A 24,662-nucleotide genomic window follows, 5' to 3' on the forward strand; every position below is an offset into this window, starting at 1 on the left:
CTCGAGTCCCGAGTTTTCATGTTGTAAAGTGTACTGTATTATTTTGTGCTTATGTGCTGAGGTGTTTTTTTCAATGTTCCCACACTGTACTCCCCACAGGAGCATAGTGTGGGGGTTGCTTTTTTCTCCTCCCCTCCCCTCATGTTACTCTGTATTTTTCATCCCTGTCTTCCTGTCCTGTCTACTCCCCCTGTGTCAATTGTATGTATGTGTATATGTACGGATGGGGTGATGGCCAATTTCGCTGGTACTTGTGACTAGTGACAATAAAGGGTTCGTTCATTCATTCATTCATTAAATTGAGGGACAGTGTTGGTGAACATGCCACCTAGTTTAATTTGCACACTCCCCTAGGTGCAAATGGATCACACCCTTTTTATGAAGATTTAGCAAGGACTCAAACTCAGCTGGCATGGCGTGTACTCTCTTGTTTGATCGATGGCCATCATAATAGTGGTTGGGGAGTTCCTGGTGGGTGTATGGGTGTGTTTCAAAGGGCCAGAAACCATACAGGTGGACGTTGTTACAGAGCTCCAGTGCCAAGCTGACCATCATCATACCAGTGCTGAGGCGTTTTGCCGGAATTCCTTGGTTATGCCAAAAGGTTGCCAGGTTGTTTAGATACGTCTGGTTATGGAAGACGGGTCTTGGGCAAGACTTGTTGAAGTCTTCCAGTGAGTAGAGAACACGCAGAGACACAGCTGTGTTCTGCCGAAATGAGAAGGCAGGCAACAGGAGTAGAGCATCCCTATACACCTGCACATCCTCCACAAATGACCTCCGGCGCTCATTTAGTGCTTGGTACCTGCAGAGCATCAGAAAGAGAAATAAGGAGCTGCATGCCTTTGGTGTTCTCCTGAAATACTTGTTGATGAGCAGAGATTATTTTGGGTTTGTTGGTTTTGAGCAGGTAAAAGAAGAAAGTACATTGTGCATAGTATAGCATCTACCATGTCTACATCCAAATATTAACTTTGCCATGCCTAACTCGACAAACCAGTCTTTTCAGTGTCATGCCTATTTGGTTTACCATTATCATCGATCTTGCTTTGCCCAGCCATACATTTACGCTGTGTGAAGGAAACACTTTGTTGCCATGGACTGATGATTCTAAATGTTGTTCAATAGTTATATGAATATCATCCATCCACCATCACTACAAGATGGCATCATTTATCTCATCTCATCTCATTATCTCTAGCCGCTTTATCCTGTTCTACAGGGTCGCAGGCAAGCTGGAGCCTATCCCAGCTGACTACGGGCGAAAGGCGGGGTACACCCTGGACAAGTCGTCAGGTCATCACAGGGCTGACACATAGACACAGACAACCATTCACACTCACATTCACACCTACGGTCAATTTAGAATCACCAGTTAACCTAACCTGCATGTCTTTGGACTGTGGGGGAAACCGGAGCACCCGGAGGAAACCCACGCGGACACGGGGAGAACATGCAAACTCCGCACAGAAAGGCCCTCGCCGGCCACAGGGCTCGAACCCGGACCTTCTTGCTGTGAGGCGACAGCGCTAACCACTACACCACCGTGCCACCCGGCATCATTTATATATTCTTTAATTCTGTCTGTTTCTTAAAGGATTTTGGAAGATTTTAAGGAGTTTGATTGCAGTCATACTGGAAAATTGAGCTTGTAAGCTAAGTGTTCCCCCCCCAAATTCAAACTATTGTGCTACCTTCCACAATTAGCTCACTCCTGAATGGACTATCAGTTTATCAGAGACTGAGAGACAATGTTCATGTTAATTCATGCACTTAATGTCATCCATACTTTTATTATCAGATCATCTGAATATCCATCCATTATCTGTAGCCACTTATCCTGTCCTACAGGGTTGCAGACAAGCTGGAGCCTGTCATGATCCGCCCCAGACTTCCATTCCAGAGATTTATTATCTCCCAGTTCAGCGCAATCTGGATCCAGGACGGGACTTCCATCTTTCCAGCATTCAGGTCCTGGTCTGGTCTGCTGTATACAACTAGGCCCTTCTCAGAAGGGGAATTTGTCAGAACGTCTTGCCTGTTTTTCAAGGTGTCTCTGTGCCATTATTGCTTCCTGGATTTTTGCTCTCTGTTTTGCCTAGTCTTTGCCACAGTTTTTTTGCACTCACGTTTTATCTTTTCTTCATGTTTTTTGTCTCCAGTTTTTGTCAGGACTGTTTTTCATGTTTTTTTCATACCAGCGTTTTGTCTTTGCCTACCTTGTTTTTGTCTGGACTATTTTGCTAATTTTGTTCATTTACTTTTTTGGACTTCAATTAAATCTGTTTTTATTTCATTGGATTTTCTGGTTTGTGTTTCTGCTTTTGGATCCTAACTCACAACATCTCGTCATTCATAACAGGAGCCTATCCCAGCTGACTATGGGCGAGAGGCGGGGTACACCCTGGACAAGTCGCCAGGTCATCGCAGGGCTGACATATAGACACAGACAACCATTCACACTCGCGGTCAATTTAGAGCCACCAATTAGCCTAACCTGCATGTCTTTGGACTGTGGGGGAAACCGGAGCACCCAGAGGGGACCCACGCGGACACGGGGAGAACATGCAAACTCCACACAGAAAGGCCCTCGCCGGCCGCTGGGCTCGAACCCAGGACTTTCTTGCTGTGAGGCGACAGTGCTAACCACTACACCACCATGCCACCCATGGCATCATCTGAATATTTAAGTTATTCCATAAAAATCGAGTCATACATGAGCTGATAGCCAATGAGGCGTGTTGCACCAAGTTGGCTATAAGCCATGTATGACGAGATGGAGTGGAATAATTGTTTTACTCTATCAACATTCACTGGATTTTGAGAAACGGAGTATTTTTATTTTCTGCAAATTCAGTAAATAAAAACTTTATCCAAAACATCAGACAAAATAATTTCTGCTGAGAATGTAAACAAACCATAGAAATGACAGGATCAATTTGTGAAAAATGTGATAATTCTTGAAAAAAAGTTATTTCCATCAAATACTTTCATTCCATATTTTGTTTTTTTGTTTTTTGAATTTTTTGGGGTTTGTTTTCAAGTAGAGTTTTTAGTTCATCCTCAGGTGGTTCAGTAATTTTCTTCATTTTCGCCATTTTCTTCTTCTTTTGTCTTTTTTTGGTGGTTGGCAAACCAACTTAATGGTGCATTACTGCCACTGACTGGGCTGGAGTGTGGAACAGGAGATATTTGTGGGTGGGGGGAATGACGACACTATATTCTTTTAGCTATTTCTGTTTCTTTTAAATACTTGATAACAAAGTGATATATCTGATTTGATGCGCTCCGTCATTTTGTTTTTCTCTACTCATAGTATATGAGCTGATATCCTAGTAGTAGAGTAGCCAATCAGAGCATGAGATTGCTCATATCCAGTGTATGTGGATAGAATAATAATTATTCACTGAAGGCGAAGTGAATATCGGTGAATGATAAGCGAGACGAAATTGAGGTTATTATTCACCAGTATTCACTGAGCCTGAGGTGGATAATTGTTTGAGTATAAATACACAGGTGATTATTTAAAAAAAATGTAAAAATTCGGGTTAAAAAAATAATTTATTTCAAACTTCAGAAGCGGCATGTAAATGTAATAACAGCATGCGCAGACTTGTGTCACTTATCTGTGCCGAGTCACATAAAATACTTTGTTTTGAAATGGATAAAATAAATCACAATTCCACCTTACCTTTGAGTAGTTTTAGACCAAACTTCGTAGCATCTTTAGTGCTTTTAGGAACAGCATTTTCTTTCATCATTTGTAATTCTTCCTCACTTACGTTGATGAAGCACTTGGGCGCCATTTTGCCGAGTTACTCGAGGTAATTATCGAGAAATAGTCTGAATTTCTTGACCAATCAGCGAGCATGATTTTCTGTAATCACCTCCGTATTTATACTAATAACCATTTATACCAGCAGTATTGAAATACATATGAAATGATGATATTCCTGCCTGCATCTACTTCATTCATTCATTCATTCATTCATTCATTATCTCTAGCCGCTTTATCCTTCTACAGGGTCGCAGGCAAGCTGGAGCCTATCCCAGCTGACTACGGGCGAAAGGCGGGGTACACCCTGGACAAGTCGCCAGGTCATCACAGGGCTGACACATAGACACAGACAACCATTCACACTCACATTCACACCTACGGTCAATTTAGAGTCACCAGTTAACCTAACCTGCATGTCTTTGGACTGTGGGGGAAACCGGAGCACCCGGAGGAAACCCACGCGGACACGGGGAGAACATGCAAACTCCGCACAGAAAGGCCCTCGCCGGCCCCGGGGCTCGAACCCAGGACCTTCTTGCTGTGAGGCGACAGCGCTAACCACTACACCACCGTGCCGCCGCCTGCATCTACTTGTCTCACATAATTTCCATAAGCGTGCAGACACACAACAAACTCACCTTTGAAAGAGGATGCTTGGATTGGCTGTGACAAGGTTTGTTTTTTGTCCTGTGTCTAGCTTATGTACATCGGTCAGTGGTGGAAGATTACACCTGCAAAACAAAATGGAGAAGTAGTACCCAGTGAAACATTAGGAGCGAGTCGATGTTTATTGTGTGTCATTGTGTGTGTTTTAGATTATTCAGTCAAATTCTTTTTTCTGGTTTTGTCTGTTGTGTGAAATCAGAATCAGACCTGATGACAAATGTAGCAGAGTCGATTTGTTTTCCACAGCTGCTGTTGGCTAAGATGCCTCCATTGCCCACGACAGCACACGTGTCATATGGTGCTTTTTGAAAAGGGCTCTCCTACACACACGTACACACAGTACAGAGAGTATTAGCACTAATATTAACTTATTTCTGCATATTGTGCATATTGTGCACATCATACCTTGGGAAATATACTGAACAGGTCTGGTGTCACCACTTTTATATTTTTTTTTAGTCCATCATAAGTAATATTTGTCCCGACAGGTGAGTTACTCTGTGTAACCACTGCATTGGAAATGGCATTGCAAGTGCTCCCGAGCAATGACCTGAGAACAACAAAAACAACAACAAAATCACTTTTGTGGTTGTATTTTTTTTTGGTTGAAATATGAATTCTGAATCTTGTATTTATACACATTGATCATCAATGGTGGAAAATAACGAGTGTTATTGAAACAGAATACTTATAGTCTTTCGTAATTTCATTTACTTTTCCAAGACTTAAAACATACAGTGGATATAAAAAGTGTACACACCCCGCTGAAATGATCTGTTTTTCTGATGTAAAAAAATGAGACCATGATAAATAATTTCAAAACTTTTCCCACCTTTAACGTGACCTATAACCTGCACAATTCAATTGAAAAACAAACAAATCTGTTCAGGAGAAAAACATCAAAAATAAAAAAACGTACAATAAGCTGGTTGCGTAAGTGTGCACACCCTTAAACTAATACTTTGTTGAAGCACCTTTTGATTTAATTACAGCATGACTCTGATGAACCCCAAATAAAGTTCAGACATTTACTCAGTTGCATCCTCCAGCAAAAGCCAGGGTTCACAGAGAGCTTAAAAAGCATCAAAGGGATCTCACTGTTGAAAGGTATCAGTCAGGAGAAGGGTACAAAAACATTTCCACGGCATTAGATACACCATGGAGCACAGTGAAGACAGTCATCAAGTGGAGAAAATATGGGACAACAGTGACATTACCGAGAACTGGACTTCCCTCCAAAAATTGATGAAAAGACAAGATGAAAACTGGTCAGGGAGGCTGCCAAGAGGCCTACAGCAACACTGAAGGAGCTGCAGGAATTTCTGGCAAGTACTGGTTGTATACTACATGTGACAATCTTCTTCATATGTCTGGACTATGAGGTAGGGTCAAAGAATAACATCCAGGCCTGGCTAAATTTTGCAAAAAAATACATCAACTCTCCCAAAAGCATGTGGGAAAATGTGTTATGGTCTGATGAAACCAAGGTTGAACTTTTTGGCCACAATTCCAAAAGGTATGTTTGGCTTAAAAACAACACTGCACATCACCAAAAGAACACCACACCCAGGGTGAAGCATGGTGGTGGCAGCATCATGTTTTGGGGTTGTTTTGCTTCAGCTGGAACAGGGGCTTTAGTCAAGGTGGAGGGAATTATGAACAGTTCTAAATACCAGTCAATTTTGGCCCAAAAGCTTCAGGTGTTTGCTAGAAAGCTGAAGATGAAGAGGAATTTCATCATTCAGGATGACAATGACCCCAAAAAAGTTTTGAAATGGCCCAGCCAGAGCCCAGACCTAAATCCAATTTAAAATCTGTGGGGTGACCCTGAAGAGGGCTGTGCACAAATGATGCCCTTGCAATCTGACAGATTTGGAGCGCTTTTGCAAGGAAGAGGGGGCAAATATTGCCACGTCTAGATGTGGCAGGCTGATAGACGCCAACCCAAAAAGACTGAATGCTGTAATTAAATCAAAAGGTGCTTCAACAAAGTATTAGTTTAAGGGTGTGCACTAGCCTGGGCCCGCCCATCCTAAGCATGACGCAACATGAGGGCCTGTTCCGAGCTTAGTCTGGCCAGGCAGGCTATCTACAGCATTTCCAAGCTCCCAAAAAATCGGGAACCAATCAACTTTGAGCATCTCCAACGGCCCTGGGTAGAGGCATGTTCAAGGCAGTGACGTAGTAGAACTGCGACCGGAAGCCATAGATTGTTTACAGAATCTATGCCGGAAGCGCTTCATTCACATCACGAACATGGAGCAGCGGCAAGCCTTTAACACAGAGGTAGATGCTGTATTGAGAGCATTCAACGGGAAGTTCTCATTGAAAACGGAGCAAAGAGCAACCCTGGAGGTATTTATTGAAAGGAAGGACATTTTCGCCTTGCTCCTGACCGGCTTCGGTAAGAGTTTAATCTACCAGTTAGCCCCGTCGCATCGCATACGTCAGAGGAAAGAGTGATGTGATTGGTTTAAGTTTCGTCACAGCCTTTTCTGGCTTCGACCAGTAGCAAACTGAGGCATTTCAGGGAGGCGGGTCAACCACAGGCTCTGGGAAACGGTTTGGCTTAGTAGCTTGGCCAGACCAAATGCTCTGAGAGCTTTGAAGTCGCGTTAGCCAGGCTAGGTGTGCATACTTATGCAACCAGCTTATTGTAGGTTTTTATTTTTTTTCCCCCTAACAGATTTGTTTGTTTTTCAATTGAATTGTACAGGTTATAGATCACATTAAAGGTGGGAAATGTTTTGAAGTTATTTAGTGTGATCTCATTTTTTTCATCAGAAAAACCTATCATTTTAGCGGGGTGTGTTCACTTCTATGTTTTTATTTTGAACATCAGTACTCATTAAATAACCTCAAAGGTCTTTTCTCTCATCCTGCTATGTATAGGACTGTGTCAAGTCAAGTCAAAGTCCCTCCCACGCCAGGATCTGATCTTCCTAGGCAGTCTCCTGTCCCAGTACTAACCAGCTCTTTGAGGTGTATGGGTGCGGCGCCGATTTCTGTAGCCCTCGGCCTCTTGCCTATACAGTAACATCAGTACTCATTAAATAACCTCAAAGGTCTTTTCTCTCATCCTGCTATGTATAGGACTGTGTCAAGTCAAGTCAAGTCAAAGTCCCTCCCACGCCAGGATCTGATCTTCCTAGGCAGTCTCCTGTCCCAGTACTAACCAGCTCTTTGAGGTGTATGGGTGCGGCGCCGATTTCTGTAGCCCTCGGCCTCTTGCCTATACAGCTAAAATTACAGTGGGAGGCTAGTCCTTTGGTAACCATGAGGGTTTGATCTGTATTGCAGCATACCTTGCCAGAAGGTACCATTTTTACGACGGTCTTTGGTATGATCCGACTGGGAGTAGAACTCGCAATCTCCTAGTACAGAGGCAGACACGCTAACCACTAGGCCATTGGTCTGTGTACTATACATCAATTGCATGGGCTGCAGTGTATTCATTAATGCTATAGCCATTTGTGTGCATCTGAATATGGATAAGCCACTGGACTGCAGTGTGAGTGCCCCTGGCCCTCAGTAATGTTTCATTTTGGTCAAGTAAGCAAAGACTCATAGAAAATGCAGCGTCTCCTTTGCTTCCTTTGGAGGCAGGAACTCCATCTAATTTGAAAAAGCAAGCTGAGGCAAGTTTTGCTAATGTTAACTAGTTTTGCTAATGGTAAGTCCAGGACTCGGACTCGAGTCTGACTCGTGTCCTAATTTTAAGGACTTGTGACTTGACTTGGACTTGAGCACTGATGACTCGGACTTGTGCATGAACTGCATTCGGACTTGTAAACTAGACACGAGGACTTGGATTTTTTTTCTTTATTTTTTTGTAACATGCCATAATAATTTGGCATAAGATATTTATATCTACATTAATTTGTATACTAATTTTGTGCAAGAGAATGCATTTTCACCTGTTCATACGTCATGTTCAGGAACAAACTAACGTTAATGGCGCTAAAATGCCTGGAGAGAAGCCCCTAGGATTGTCTGTTTGCTTATACAGACTTTTCGTGCAGTGGGGAAAAAATGCACTGCTATGTGTTCCATATGTAGAAGAACTATCGAGGAGACGACGGGGACAACCTCAAACTTCAATCGTCATTTGGTAAGACTCCACCCAGAGAAGGAAGAGACATGCTATGTTCATTGCTCTGTTGATAGCGGGGCTTGCTTGCTGAGCGATGAACTAGCTAGTGTTAACCCTCTCTCATGTTATTTGCCCTGTTGATAGTGGGCGGGGCTTGCTGAGCGATGAACAAGCTTTTTATCTGTAGCCTATCAACTAAAATGGGGCAGTCGAGCAGGAACGTTAGTCTAACACAGTAGCAGAGACTGTTTCACATAAAGGCAGTAACAGCCACCATCAAATGGTGCGGTTGGGGTCTTGTTCTCAGACTTGCCTTGGCTCAATAGTGGACTGGACTTGAAATTTTCTTTAATGACTTGGACTTGAACACTGGAGACTCAAGACTGGACTTGGACTCGAGGTTTAGTGACTCGACTACAACACTGGTTAACTGGCTCTGTTGAAGTAAGTTAGCCTGTTTTCTTTGCTAATTGGTTAGACTAGCATCAACTCTATTAACTAACAAAGTTGGTTAGGCAGCATGCCAAATTTCACTGAATGGTAAATATTGATTACTTACAGGATATTTTACTTCCAATCAATTCATTAGAAAGCTAATACAGTATAAGTGTCAAGTTATGCATATGACCAGCAAATCTACAAAGACTGAATTATGTTTTAAGGCAAAACAGCTTGCTTATAACAGTTTTGCATAAGTAATAAAACTTTTTACATGAAAATATGACATGAACTAAAATTCATCACTTAAAAACATTGACTTTTTACTCCAATACTACTTGAGTACATTTAATGAGCGACTTCTTTATTTTCACTTTTAATTGAGAAAGCTTGACATTATTTATACCATACGTTCACTTAAGTGTAATTTCTCAGTACTTTTCCACCCCGATTTATCAGATATCGCTGTCGTGTGCATACTTGCCAACTCTACAGATTCACGCGGTAGTCTACCCATTTCCACAGATGAAAACCACCTGTTGATTTTAGTTCCAATGGAATGGTGCGATAATGATGTTGAATCTAAATTGTATTGCTCTATCGTATCATTCCAATGGTTCTCATTATAGTTCTACAACCCCAATTCCAAAAAAGTTGGGATGCTGTGTAAACGGTAAATAAAAACAAAATACAATAATTTGCAAATCATGGAAACCCTATTTTTCATTGAAAATAGGACAAAAACAATATATCAAATGTTGAAACTGAGAATTTTTATTGTTTTTTTTTTAAATATACTATTGTAAAATGGAATATAGGGTTTCCATAGTTTGTAAATTGTCACATAATCGTAACTTTTTTGGAATTGGGCTTGCAGCCAGTTTGCAAAGAACTCGCATACTACAACAAATCACACCAGTATTTGTAAAAACCAAACACACTCTGGTGATCGCGACCAATGAAAACTCCAAAGGAAAAAAGATTTGTGATGACAGCAAGTTTAAGGTGACTTGGTAATCGGATCATCAAAGCATCGAGGGCAGCATTTTGTGAAGTACGTCGGTCCGATTTCTCAATCAATTTTTTTCAAAAATGGCACTCAAAATACAGGAGAGTCCACCATTTTATACTTTTTTTTTTTTAAATTTCCCCCAGACCCCCACAGTAGGGCACGGATGTGTCATGCAGTCTGATCAGCTGCTTTTCATTCTCTGGAGGTTGTCAAGTATGCATGTGTTATGACCTGTGATTTTGTTACCTATATTTTTTAAAGGCATCCTTCTGCTTTTCCCAGCTGGTTGAGTAACTTGCCAGCAGTTTCTCAATAATGGCATTTTTCCTGGAACATAAATCCACAAATGCACAATAAGAAAGCAGTGATATGTTACAGTAGTATAAAATCCTTATATTACTGCCTCTGAAGTCTGATTCTTGGGTAGTTCTAAGGTTTCTACAGTGGTGCTTGAAAGTTTGTAAACCCTTTAGAATTTTCTATATTTCTGCATAAATATGACCTAAAACATCAGATTTTCACACAAGTCCTAAAAGTAGATAAAGAGAACCCAGTTAAACAAATGAGACAAAAATATTATACTTGGTCATTTATTTATTACATATCTGTGAGTGGCAAAAGTATGTGAACCTTTGCTTTCAGTATCTGGTGTGACCCCCTTGTTCAGCAATAACTGCAACTAAACGTTTCTGGTAACTGTTGATCAGTCCTGCACACCGGCTTGGAGGAATTTTAGCCCATTCCTCCGTACAGAACAGCTTCAACTCTGGGATGTTGGTGGGTTTCCTCACATGAACTGCTCGCTTCAGGTCCTTCCACAACATTTCGATTGGATTAAGGTCAGGACTTTGACTTGGCCATTCCAAAACATTAACTTTATTCTTCTCTAACCATTCTTTGGTAGAATGACTTGTGTGCTTAGGGTCGTTGTCTTGCTGCTTGACCCACCTTCTCTTGAGATTCAGTTCATGGACAGATGTCCTGACATTTTCCTTTAGAATTCGCTGGTATAATTCAGAATTCATTGTTCCATCAATGACGGCAAGCCGTCCTGGCCCAGATGCAGCAAAACAGGCCCAAACCATGATACTACCACCACCATGTTTCACAGATGGGATAAGGTTCTTATGCTGGAATGCAGTGTTTTCCTTTCTCCAAACATAACGCTTCTCATTTAAACCAAAAAATTGTATTTTGATCTCATCTGTCCACAAAACATTTTTCCAATAGCCTTCTGGCTTCTCCACATGATCTTTAGCAAACTGCAGATGAGCAGCAATGTTCATTTTGGAGAGCAGTGGCTTTCTCCTTGCAACCCTGCCATGCACACCATTGTTGTTCAGTGTTCTCCTGATGGTGGACTCATGAACATTAACATTAGCCAATGTGAGAGAGGCCTTCAGTTGCTTAGAAGTTACCCTGGGGTCTTTTGTGACCTCACCGACTATTACACACTTTGCTCTTGGAGTGATCTTTGTTGGTCGACCACTCCTGGGGAGGGTAACAATGGTCTTGAATTTCCTCCATTTGTACACAATCTGTCTGACTGTGGATTGGTGGAGTCCAAACTCTTTAGAGATGGTTTTGTAACCTTTTCCAGCCTGATGAGCATCAACAACGCTTTTTCTGAGGTCCTCGGAAATCTCCTTTGTTCGTGCACTTCCACAAACATGTGCTGTGAAGATCAGACTTTGATTGATCCCTGTTCTTTAAAAGGGTGCCTACTCACACCTGATTGTCATCCCATTGATTGAAAACAGCTGACTCTAATTTCACCTTCAAATTAACTGCTAATCCTAGAGGTTCACATACTTTTGCCACTCACAGGTATGTAATATTGGATCATTTTCCTCAATAAATAAATGACCAAGTATAATATTTTTGTCTCATTTGTTTAACTGGGTTCTCTTGATCTACTTTTAGGACAAGTGTGAAAATCTCATGATGTTTTAGGTCATATTTATGCAGAAATATAGAAAATTCTAAAGGGTTCACAAACTTTCAAGCATCAGTGTATATAATAGCAAATGTCGCGATGTTTCTTTGAACCATGTTGCATTCTTACTTTTTGTTTGCAGGATTTTGCTCAACTTTGAGTGGTTTGCTGGTGGCAGCTTCATCACTGTGAAGGAACATCCAAAGAATCACTTGAAGGCATGCCAAGACCAAAAATAAAGCACTTAGACAGTGCTGGTATTAACTGTAAATTAATAACTTAATTACGATGATAACAATTTTGACATTTTAGGATTAAAATCAATCAATCAATCAATCAATCAATCAATCAATCAACAACTTTATTCAAGTGTCAAACTTATAGCTGGACACAAGTAGCCTACTAACTGGGGACACTAGCTATAGATAAATAAACATTAATGAAATCTGAAATATATACTTATACGTATCTATAATCTTAAATATAAATGATGAATTTTAAATCTTAAATGTATATTATAAAACTTAGAAAGAAAATCTTAATTGTTATTCTCGACCAAAAAAAAAAAAAAGATCCTTGATTAGAATGGAATATAAATAAATAGATATGAAGGAAATATCAAATAACTATATACTCAAATCTATAATATTAAATATATACATGATAAAATGTTAATTCTGTACTAAAATGTTTAATATACATTCTAGGCAAAACTCATATCTTCAAATCTACAATCTCAGTATTAAATTCAATGTAAGTAAAAAATTACTATAAATGATTTAAAAATGATTATTAAAAAAAGATTAAATTAGATCCAGATTGAATGGAAGATCATTTATACTAGGTAGAAAAAGGAAAAATGCAAACCAGTTTTTCAGTTTATTTATGGCAGCAGCAGTGTGTCAGATTTTTTTATTTATTTTCTAAAAATTTTGACTTATTTTCTCAAAATTCAGATTTACAGTCAGGTTTTTTCCATAAAGAAACATTTGTGAATAGTTGTGAATCGGTGCTATCTGCTAATTTTTGATCCTCTCTACTAACCCCATTTCCAGAAAAGTTGGGATATTCTCCAAAATGCAATAAAAACAAAAATCTTTGATTTTGTTAATTCATGTGAACCTTTTTTAACTGACAAAAGTACAAAGAAAAGATTTTTCAATAGTTTTGCTGACCAATTTAATTATATTTTGTAAATATAAATGAAGTTAGAATTTGATGCCTGCAACACACTCAAAAAAAAAGTTGGGACAGAGGCAAAATAAGATTGAAACATTTATAGGATATTCAAGTAACACCATTTTGGAAGATTCCACAATAAGAAGGTTAATTAGTAACATGATTGGGTATAAAACGAGCATGCACCAAAGGCTCAGTCTTTGCAAGCAAGGATGGAATGTGGCTCACCCCTTTGTGCCAAAATTCGTGAGAATTTTTAGTCAATTCAAAAAGAACATTTCTCAATGCAAGGTTGAAGAGAATTTGGTCTTTCAAAATCTACAGTACATAATATTGTGAAAAGATTCAGGGAATTTGGAGACATCTGAGTGCATAAAGGGCAAGGTTGGAAACCACTGTTAAATGTGCGTGACCTTTGAGCCCTCAGGTGGCACTGCCTGAGAAACCGTCATTCTAATGTGACAAATATAGCCACAGGGGCTCAGGAGTACTTTGGAAAACTGTCGTCACTCAACACAGCCCACTGCTGCATCCAGAAATGCAACATGAAATGGTATTACGCAAGCAGGAAGCAATTCACCAAATCGATGCAGAAACTCTGATGATTCCTCTGGGCCCGAACTCATCTCGGACTGGAAGACAGTAGAAACATCTCATCTCATTATCTCTAGCCACTTTATCCTGTTCTACAGGGTCGCAGGCAAGCTGGAGCCTATCCCAGCTGACTACGGGCGAAAGGCGGGGTACACCCTGGACAAGTCGCCAGGTCATCACAGGGCTGACACATAGACACAGACAACCATTCACACTCACATTCACACCTACGGTCAATTTAGAGTCACCAGTTAACCTAACCTGCATGTCTTTGGACTGTGGGGGAAACCGGAGCACCCGGAGGAAACCCACGCGGACATGGGGAGAACATGCAAACTCCGCACAGAAAGGCCCTTGCCGGCCATGGGGCTTGAACCTGGACCTTCTTGCTGTGAGGCAACAGTGCTAACCACTACACTGCCGTGCTGCCCCCTTAGAAACATGCTGCAGTCAAATGACTCCACATTTCAGCTTGTTTTTGGGAAAACCGGACGTTGAGTTCTCCATGCCAAAGGTGAACACAACTATCCAGTTTGTTATCAGAGAAAGGTGTAAAAGCCAGCATCTGTGATGATATGGGGCATCAGTGCCCGCAGAATGGGTGAGTTTCATGTGTATGTGAAGATACCATTGATATATTGGGGCATATATTCAGATTTTAGAGAGACATTTTTGTCAAGGCGATGTCTCTTCCTGGGAAGTCCATGCTTATTTGAGCAGGACAATGCCAGGCCTTATTCTGCATGGGCTACAACAGAGTGACTTTGTAGATGCAGAGTGCACATGCTTGACTGGCCTGCTGCCAGTCCAGCTCTGTCTCCTATTAAGAATATATGTGGCAGCATGAAGAAGAGAATCGGACAACGGCGACCACGGACTGTTGAGCAGCTGAAGTCTGGTACCAAGCAAGAATGGACAAAAATTCCAATTGCAAAACTGTAACTATTAGTGTCCTCAGTTCCCAGAGAATTAAAAAGTCTTATTAAAGGAAAGGTGATGCAATACAATGGTAATAATGACTCTGAACTTTTTTGAGCTTGTTGCAGGCATCAATTTCTAAGTTTGTTTATATTTACAAAATACAATTAAGTTGGCCAGTAAAATTACTGAAAATCTTTTCTTCCTACTTTTGTCAGTTCAATATAGGTTCATATCCTTTTAGCACAAGTGTTTTAGCACAAATCTAAAGTCTTTTAGCACAAGTTCTGAAGTTTCTTAGCATAACTCTATGTTCTTTTGCACAACTCTGGATTATGGTCACAATAATAAAAAAACCTACTCATTTTGATATATGAAGGGGTTTATTATTAATTGCTTAGGGACTGGAAGCCGGAATTTCTGCTGCTGTGCATATTAAGGATCAGTTGTTGATCCCTGAAACGTGGACTGAAAATCTGATTCTTTGGTGTTTTTGGATATTTGTAGTTAAGCCATAGCAAACCTTGAATTGTGGGCACCTTCAGAGATAACTTCAGTCACTTCTGATCATATTACAAATTCAACTGACTGTCAATAATTACACGCTTGCCTAATTAATTAACCGAGAAATTACGTCTCTTGCCCTGCTTGCCAACATGTTTTGCCGACTAAGAGCGGAATCTATTCCTAAAAACATACTCAAATTATTAAAAGTCCATTTGATATCAAAGATTAGTGTTTTCATATGTACAGTGGTGCTTGAAAGTTTGTGAACCCTTTAGAATTTTCTTTATTTCTACATAAATATGACCTAAAACATCATCAGATTTTCACACAAGTCCTAAAAGTAGATAAAGAGAACCCAGTTAAACAAAAGAGACAAAAATATTATACTTGGTCATTTATTTATTGAGGAAAATGATCCAATATTACATATCTGTGGGTGGGAAAAGTAAGTGAACCTTTGCTTTCAGTATCTGGTGTGACCCCCTTGTGCAGCAATAACTGCAACTAAACGTTTGCGGTAACTGTTGATCAGTCCTGCACACCGGCTTGGAGGAATTTTAGCCCATTCCTCCATACAGAACAGCTTCAACTCTGGGATGTTGGTGGGTTTCCTCACATGAACTGCTTGCTTCAGGTCCTTCCACAACATTTTGATTGGATTAAGGTCAGTACTTTGACTTGGCCATTCCAAAACATGAACTTTATTCTTCTTTAACCATTCTTTGGTGGAACGACTTGTGTGCTTAGGGTCGTTGTCTTGCTGCATGACCCACCTTCTCTTGAGATTCAGTTCATGGACAGATGTCCTGATATTTTCCTTTAGAATTTGCTGGTATAATTCAGAATTCATTGTTCCATCAATGATGGTAAGCTGTCCTGGCCCAGATGCAGCAAAACAGGCCCAAACCATGATACTACCACCACCATGTTTCACAGATGGGATAAGGTTCTTATGCTGGAATGCAGTGTTTTCCTTTCTCCAAACATAACGCTTCTCATTTAAACCAGAAAGTTCTATTTTGGTCTCATCCGTCCACAAAACATTTTTCCAATAGCCTTCTGGCTTCTCCGCATGATCTTTAGCAAACTGCAGACGAGCAGCAATGTTCTTTTTGGAGAGCAGTGGCTTTCTCCTTGCAACCCTGCCATGCACACTATTGTTGTTCAGTGTTCTCCTGATGGTGGACTCATGCACATTAACATTAGCCAATGTGAGAGAGGCCTTCAGTTGCTTAGAAGTTACCCTGGGGTCCTTTGTGACCTCACTGACTATTACACGCCTTGCTCTTGGAGTGGTCTTTGTTGGTCAACCACTCCTGGGGAGGGTAACAATGATCTTGAATTTCCTCCATTTGTACACAATCTGTCTGACTGTGGATTGGCGGAGTCCAAACTCTTTTTAGAGATGGTTTTGTAACCTTTTCCAGCCTGATGAGCATCAACAACGCTTTTTCTGAGGTCCTCAGAAATCTCCTTTGTTTGTGCCATGATACACTTCCACAAACATGTGTTGTGAAGATCAGACTTTGATAGATCCCTGTTCTTTAAATAAAACAGGGTGCCCACTCACACCTGATTGTCATCCCATTGATTGAAAACACCTGACTCTAATTTCACCTTCAAATTAACTGCTAATCCTAGAGGTTCACATACTTTTGCCACTCACAGATATGTAATATTGGATCATTTTCCTCAATAAATAAATGACCAAGTATAATATTTTTGTCTCATTTGTTTAACTGGGTTCTCTTTATCTACTTTTAGGACTTGTGTGAAAATCTGATGATGTTTTAGGTCATATTTGTGCAGAAATATAGAGAATTCTAAAGGGTTCACAAACTTTCAAGCACCACTGTATATATGAACTGTATTGCATTCTCACTTGTCCTTTGTAGGATTTGAGTTGGGTGACCTGCTTACCGTATGATGCGTGGATCGCTGAGAGTCAAAGCACTGTGAGGAGACAGAAAAATAATAATAATGCATTTTATTTATAGGCACCTTTCAAGGCACTCAAGGACACATTACAACACATGATAAAAATCAAACATACAGTAGCAACAATGCAACAAGGCATACAATGCAAAATAATAAAATAAAATGGCAAAAGTCATTTGCGCTGAAGTCAGACAGAATAGGAAAGTCTGAAAAGGTGTGTTTAAGGTGAGATTTGAAGGTTGGATGAGAATCAGTATTACAAAGTGGGAGGGAGTTCCAGAGGCGAGTAGTAACATGACTGAAGGCTCTAAACCCCATGGTAATCAAATGAGCTGGAGGTGTAACAAGATCGATGGAAGAAGAGGATATGAGACACTTTCATTTAACTTTCATTATTATTTCCAAATCACTTGAAGATTCGGCAATAATAATGAAATATCAAGCAACAGTAATAGGGTCTACGTTGTTAAAAATCTCAGTTTCTTTTTTTTTAAGTTAAAGTATAATCACTATTATTCTATCCACGTTCACTGGATATGAGCAATCATGCGCTCTGATTGGCTACTCTACTACTACGATATCAGCTTATATACCGTGAGTAGAGAAAAAAAATGGCGGAGCGTGTTGCTGAACCAACTGAGGACGAAATAAAAACTTGACTCGAAAACAAAACCCCAAAAAATAAAAATTAAAAAAGCAACAAAATATGGAATAAAAGTATTTGATGGTAAAAACGTATCTTTTTATTTATTTTTCAAGAATTATTATTATCACATTTTTCACAGATTTCTACTGTCATTTCGCCGGTTTGTTTACATTCTAAGCGGAAATTATTTCGTCTAACGTTTTGTATAAAGTTTTTATTTATTTATTGAATTTGAAAAAAAAAAATCCAGTGAATGTGGATAGAATAAAACAGTTATTCCACTCAATCTCGTCGTACATAGCTTATAGCCAGAGGTGGACAGTAACAATACATTAATTGAGTACTGTACTTAAGTACACTTTTTGAGTATCTGTACTTTTACTTAAGTATTTTTTTGGGGGAAACTTATGACTTTAACTTCACTACATTTGAAAGGCAAATATCGTACTTTTCACTCCACTACATTTCTATCAAGGTCCTCGTTACTCGTTACTATGAAGCAGCTTTGAAAGTGGATGTTTTTTTCTTTTCTAAAATGTGATTGGTTTTTTTTCGCAGGTGACACTGAGACAGCCTATCAGTAATCACTAGGGTCATTTCACGTCCATAGACTGGATAAAATCATGTTCAATGATTTCTCAACAGCGTTATTTAACACGATCAGTTGATGGCAGAATGTAAGGAGGCGGTTCTTCTGGAGAATGCACACACTCATGGCTTGACCTAGAACCCATGTTTCAGTTTTCTGAAAGGAATAAAGATTCATTTTGTTTTAAATGTTTACTTTGTTTGCCGAAAACGAACCACATCACGGCCTACAAAAACTCGCCATCCAACCGGCGGAAGCATATTGAGGTCTGCAAACATTTTATTCCAAGAGAAAGCTTGCAACAAAGTTATCTGTGCTTTTAGAGCTAGTGATAATGTTGCGATAGCGACACAATCTGGTTAGTCAAATAACTTTCTATGGATTTGCTTGCCAAGTTGCCGTAGCCTTGTCCACGGCTAACATTAACACATAGTCCAAACATAACCACGGTCCGAAGACATTGCAGGTTAGGCTAATTGGTGACTCTAAATTGACCGTAGGTGTGAATGTGAGTGTGAATGGTTGTGTGTGTCTATGTGCAGCCCTGTGATGACCTGGCGACTTGTCCAGGGTGTGCCCCGCCTCTCACCCATAGTCAGCTGGGATAGGCTCCAGCTTGCCTGTGACCCTGCACAGGATAAGCGGCTACAGATAATGGATGGATGGATGGTTTATGGAGGGGATATCTGATCTATAAGTAGGTTTCTGAAGACAAATAACACTGTGTTCTGTGTTGGACCCAAAGCAATTCAGTGAGGACAGAGAGAAATGAGAAAAAGTATAATAGGTAGGGGAAGCATCAATTAGAGACAGATTAAATGAGATGGTGGTATGGAGAATATTGATCTGTAAATCTAATGTGAACCACAAGGAGATCCTTGCTTGTACGTACTTGCGATATTTAGTTGGTTCTATTTTCCAAAATCCATCCATTATCTGTAGCCACTTATCCTGTGCAGGGTGTCAGGTAAGCTGGAGCCTATCCCAGCTGACTATGGGTGAGGGGCGGGGTACACCCTGGACAAGCTGCCAGGTCATCGCAGGGCTGACACATAGAGACAAACAACCACTCACACTCACATTCACACCTATGGTCAGTTTAGAGCCACCAATTAGCCTAACCTGCATGTCTTTGGATTGTGGGGGAAACCGGAGCACCCGGAGGAACCCAGAACCTTCTTGCTGTGAGACAACAGTGCTAACCACTACACCACCATGCCGCCTACTTTCCAAAATACGAACATGAAATCTTTCCTGCCCCAAGCCATCATCCTGTACAATAACTCTGACCTCTCTGCTGTATAGTCCTGTTTATGACCCTGGTCCTCCGTAACTTTTGCACCACCAGAGCTTATTTATTTACTGTCATTTGCACTGTTAGAGTTAATTTTTATCTATCTATCTATCTATCTATCTATCTATCTATCTATCTATCTATCTATCTATCTATCTATCTATCTATCTATCTTCCGTTTAATATTGCCACTTTTGCAGTTTTTATTTCATTTATCACAATTCTTGTTTTTAGCTCTATTAATGCACATTCACACGTTCAAAGTACCTATATAGATATATATTTTTTATCATTACATTTTTATCTGTATATTGAATCGTCAGCTTGTTCTTGGGATCTTTTTTTAAATTCTATTTTATGTTGTACAGTGTGTCTTTTTCTTTTTGCATATCTACTGCAACAAAACAATTTCCCAGTCTATCTATCTATGAACAAACCAATAGCTGAATTTAAACCATCCTGACCAAACGGTAACCTGGGATGAATAAATGAATACTCTAAACGCATGCCAATAAACATAACCATAAATATAGACTTTGACTACAAGAAAGCAAAAACCTATTGCTTACCTCACTTTTTTGTTGCATGCTGTGGGATCCCAGTCCCTAACCACACCTAAAGTCACAACCAAATAACCAAATGCCATGGCAAGCTTTCTTTAATAATAATAATAATAATAATAATAATAATAAATCATGTGCACACCCTAGTCGCATCCATCTGATTCAAACACATGATCTGTTCATTCTGAATAATGTGTTCATATTCATTTACCTCTATAGTGTATATATATTTACAGGCGGAAATATCCCCTGGTGAATTTATTATTTATTTGCTTTATTGACATGATTTTTTTTTTTTAGACGACAAATCATTCAAACGCAGAAGAAATGTGAAAAATAAAAATCTTTAGTGCTGCTAATGAAAACGTGTCAGAGCTTTGTCTTATTTGTCACCAAAGATGTGCTTTGCAAAGTTATGAATCCATACACTGTAGGTGTAACAAGGAAAGACAAAAAAAAAAAAGCAGTGGTAAGAGTTATATGTTTTTGATCTAAAACAACAAAGGCATATCTGAAAAGGAGTCTATAAAATTTTTATTCTTTACGTACATGATGAAACATTTTTCCCCCATGTCGACAGGCAAACCTTACAATACAGCCTCACCTGAGGGGGAAAAAAGTTTCTTTTTCCAGTTCCATGTTATTCCATTATTTTTTTTCCGCAGTGGTGTGTTAACGTAATTAGAAATAATTAAAAATAATTACCGTTATATTTCTGAATAAATTATTTACTGACCTAAATTACCTACAGTTGCTGCAGTATAAAAAGTGTTTTATGCCACAGCACTGTTGTAATCTCGACTCTGATTCAGGTGGTGTTGATTAATTTTCTATAACAGCAGATTTTGACTGTCGTTCCTGATATGATTCAAATGACAAGTTTATACTAATGTGCTCATTCCAGTATATTATCATTTCTTTAGAAACAACAATTAATTTACATGGTGTGGTTGATGCGCCATTTAATCGAAGATTAATAATAAAGGGATTAAATAATGCACTATTATTAAACAAAGAAGCATTCTCGAAATGGTGAAGCTTTCTGTCAGGAGACATTTAACATTTATGAGTGTCAGCTTTGTAAAACAACAACGACAACAGTAGATTTTCCAAAACAAGAAGATCTACAGGACGAACGACATTGCACTTTCCACTTTCTTGGTAACCTGCCAAGCTGGGCTGGTTTTATCTATTTGATTTCAATGATAAGAATAGAAAAGATAAGAAGCTTATCTGTTATTATACATCTAACTGCTATATCATAAGAAATATATGATTATTTTTTATTTACTTAACTTATTCAGGTCAATTTTGACTTTGCATGTATTTTCATCGATAAAATTTAGATCAACTTCTAGATTCACCTGAAGATGCAATCTTGATAGAATAAATAACGTTAAGGAGCCACATAATAATGAATATTGCAATAGCATGCTCTTATTGCAACTCAATACTTCAAGACAAACTGATAAAATAATGACACTACAAAGCTAAATGTCAGCTGGTTTAAAGTACAAGCACAATAAGACATGCAGGTTTAGTCTTAATAACATACCAGAATGCCTGTAATGGAAATACTTGTGTAAATGGAAGAGAAGGAACTAAACCATGAGTCATGTGAGTGTACCTTGGACGTACATATGAACATGTTCCGTGCCAAGGTGATATGATATGATACTAGCTCAATAATAGACCGTACAAAAGAACCAAAGTCATGCATGTGAGCACATTCTTTCATGTCTCTAGACGTTATTAATCCACCCATGAGCGCTTTAAGATTTATTTTTCTTTGAAATGCCAAATTGAAAATGCCACTGAGGAGTTCAGTCAGGTACACTCAAAAAACAAACCACATCATATGGGTACAATGGCTTGTCACCAGCACAGTACTCTCTCGGGTACTTATTTATACTCTTTATATACTGATTGAGAACATACAGTATATGTACCTTTTTGGCCCTAAAAAGGTACACATAGTAACCTTGAAGTCCAATAATGAGCCGTAGGGGTACGTTAGTGTAGATTGTACCTTGGGGAACAGAAATGGACTCCTGCTGTACCCCTATTTCTAACTGTGTAGGTAGAGCAGGGAAAGTTGGAAAACATGCAGAGCAGGAGACCCCATGAGCATGATTAAGAACCAGTGCGCTATGTTAAGGAAAGGTGCTTCAGTGCTTCCTTTCCTATCTCCTTTACCATCGGATACACTGGACCGTCCTGTGCAGTCAGATTCTCTTAATACCACCTACGACCTTATGAATTCTCCTTCACATCTTTCCTTGACCTCATGATGTTTTCCATCAAGGTCAAGGAAAAGTGGTTAGGACGCACGACTGGGATGCAGCCTTGAGAAGGGGACAAGGCAAACACATCATAAATTGGCAGATGATTATGTCCCTTAAGCAGGTCACTCCGGTCCCTTCCATCAACATTCATCATATTCATTTACAACTGATTTTCAATTCAAGGTGGACTTTTCCAATCAAGGTTCATGATACTGGAAATGGGATATATATTACATGGTGGCACAAAGATATGAAGTTTATCTTCGAGTGGTGAATGGATATATCACGAGTGAGTGTAGTGAAATATTTTTCAACATCAGAAGATAAACTTCATATCTTTGCATCACTGTGTAATATTCCTTTTATTATATAGACATATCCACAAAACCCCCCACAAAAAACGCAAGCTAATCAAAAGAATTTTAATTTTGAGCCTGTTTGCCATTTTGACAATGTGGATCAAGTCAGTGGGAAAACACCAACGGTGACATCATCAGAGTGAAATATCAGGAAATATGTTACTCAGGTCCAGGATTTATTTCATATGAAAAACTCAACTTTTTCAACATTAGAAGATAAACTTCATATCTTCAGGCCAGTGTGTGATTTTCTTTTGATTATATAGACACATTTACAAACAAAAACTCCCCAAATTTATCAAAATAATTCATTGATTTCTTCATGAGTAACATATATATATATATATATATATATATATATATATATATATATATATATATATATATATATATATATATATAATGTTATTTACCAGCTGGGAGGTATTGTGAAATACCGTGACCGAGGTCTTGAAAGTACTGAGCGAGGCCCTCTGGGCCGAGGTCACGGTATTTCACCATATGGGCCAACCTGAAGCTGGTAAATAATATATTTATTTTTTTCTTTGCCAAATTCTAACAGAAAACAAGAGCGCCCGAAAGGGAAAACAGAGCCAAACTGCCATTTTGAATTCTCATTCACGGCTGTAATGCACATTGCTTCCTCCTCGGTATACAAGTGCACTTCCATGGCAGAAAAAAAACTACATTTTGCCACCTATGTAGTCCCCTATTTATACAAATAAGAGTCATTCAGGATTCAGCCATGTTTTTGCACTGTGTTAGCAACAGTTACAGGTTTTTAGCTTCCTCCTGAAATGTTTTCTTTTATTTCTTCTTCCTCAGGGTAGTAAAACTCGCTTTCGCTGTGAAGACTGTCATTATCACTATCCATGCTATAAAATTAATGCTATTCTCCTGAGAAATGCTGGCAAATATTTATAAGATTTTTGATAATCTTATAAATAAATCTTATAAAAAAAGATAAATGTTGACAAAAAATGCTACTATGTTTATTGTTATGGTGAATGAGCGAGTCGCCAGAGGTCCGTAACCGGGGTCTGTAACCAGGGTCCGTATCGTAGGATATGGACCCGCTCACCAGCCAATCAGAGAGCAGGATTTTGACCGCAAAAAAAATAGAGATTTATTTCACCATTTTGGTTCTCCATGTCCCACGTGGAGCTCATATGAAAAATACGAGTGATGTATTTCCCAGCAAAACACTCATCCATCCATCCATTATCTGTAACCACTTATCCTGTTCTACAGGGTCGCAGGCAAGCTGGAGCCTATCCCTGCTGACTACGGGCGAAAGGCGGGGTACACCCTGGACAAGCCGCCAGGTCATCACAGGGCTGACACATACAACCATTCACACCTACGGTCAATTTAGAGTCACCAGTTAACCTAACCTGCATGTCTTTGGACTGTGGGGGAAACCAGAGCACCCGGAGGAAACCCACACGGACATGGGGAGAACATGCAAACTCCACACAGAAAGGCCCCTGTTGGCCACTGGGCTCGAACCCAGAACCTTCTTGCTGTGAGGCGACAGTGCTAACCACTACACCACCGTGCCACTCCATGTTTTGATTTATTCATTTTAATTTCTGAGTTAAGGCATGACTGCAAAAAATAAACTACTCAATGTTAGCAGCCATTGTGTGTGTGTGTGTGTGTGTTTTAATCTTTTAAAAAAGATCAGGATCAGACACTCACCTCTTGGAAAAGTTGTCCCAAAGCAGCACACTGCTGAAGGACACGAATAAGATGATAGATAGCAGGTATACGAGCCTGATGAAAAGCAAATTCATATCTGTGCCGGCACGGTCTTGAAATCACTTGTTCTCAGCATATAATTGCACACCCTTATATTGACAGTCTT

The 24,662-nt window shown here is 39.5% G+C and overlaps 1 protein-coding gene across 1 annotated transcript; it reads right to left on the reverse strand.

Annotated features, from left to right (window-relative positions):
- Positions 1-24,662, reverse strand: LOC132868776 (alpha-2,8-sialyltransferase 8F-like). Its single transcript, XM_060901946.1, has 8 exons — positions 24,497-24,662; positions 17,042-17,074; positions 12,053-12,109; positions 10,234-10,314; positions 4,850-4,994; positions 4,652-4,764; positions 4,417-4,509; positions 1-805 (listed from the first exon to the last, which is right to left on the reverse strand). Exons 1-8 carry the CDS (start codon positions 24,589-24,591, stop codon positions 334-336), a joined length of 1,089 nt encoding a protein of 362 aa, XP_060757929.1. The 5' UTR covers positions 24,592-24,662; the 3' UTR covers positions 1-333.

The sequence above is a fragment of the Neoarius graeffei genome, chromosome 20, assembly GCF_027579695.1.
Source record: "Neoarius graeffei isolate fNeoGra1 chromosome 20, fNeoGra1.pri, whole genome shotgun sequence".
Taxonomy (NCBI): domain Eukaryota; kingdom Metazoa; phylum Chordata; class Actinopteri; order Siluriformes; family Ariidae; genus Neoarius; species Neoarius graeffei.

What these genes read in the sequence shown, in the direction of transcription:
- LOC132868776 (XM_060901946.1), bottom strand. Translation starts at nt 24,591, where the DNA reads ATGAATTTGCTTTTCATCAGGCTCGTATACCTGCTATCTATCATCTTA. An exon ending in CAAAATCCTGCAAACAAAAA is followed by an intron (nt 10,315 to 12,052) that starts GTAAGAATGCAA and finishes TTTATGTTCCAG; the next exon opens with GAAAAATGCCATTATTGAGA. An exon ending in CCAAGCATCCTCTTTCAAAG is followed by an intron (nt 806 to 4,416) that starts GTGAGTTTGTTG and finishes GATGCTCTGCAG; the next exon opens with GTACCAAGCACTAAATGAGC.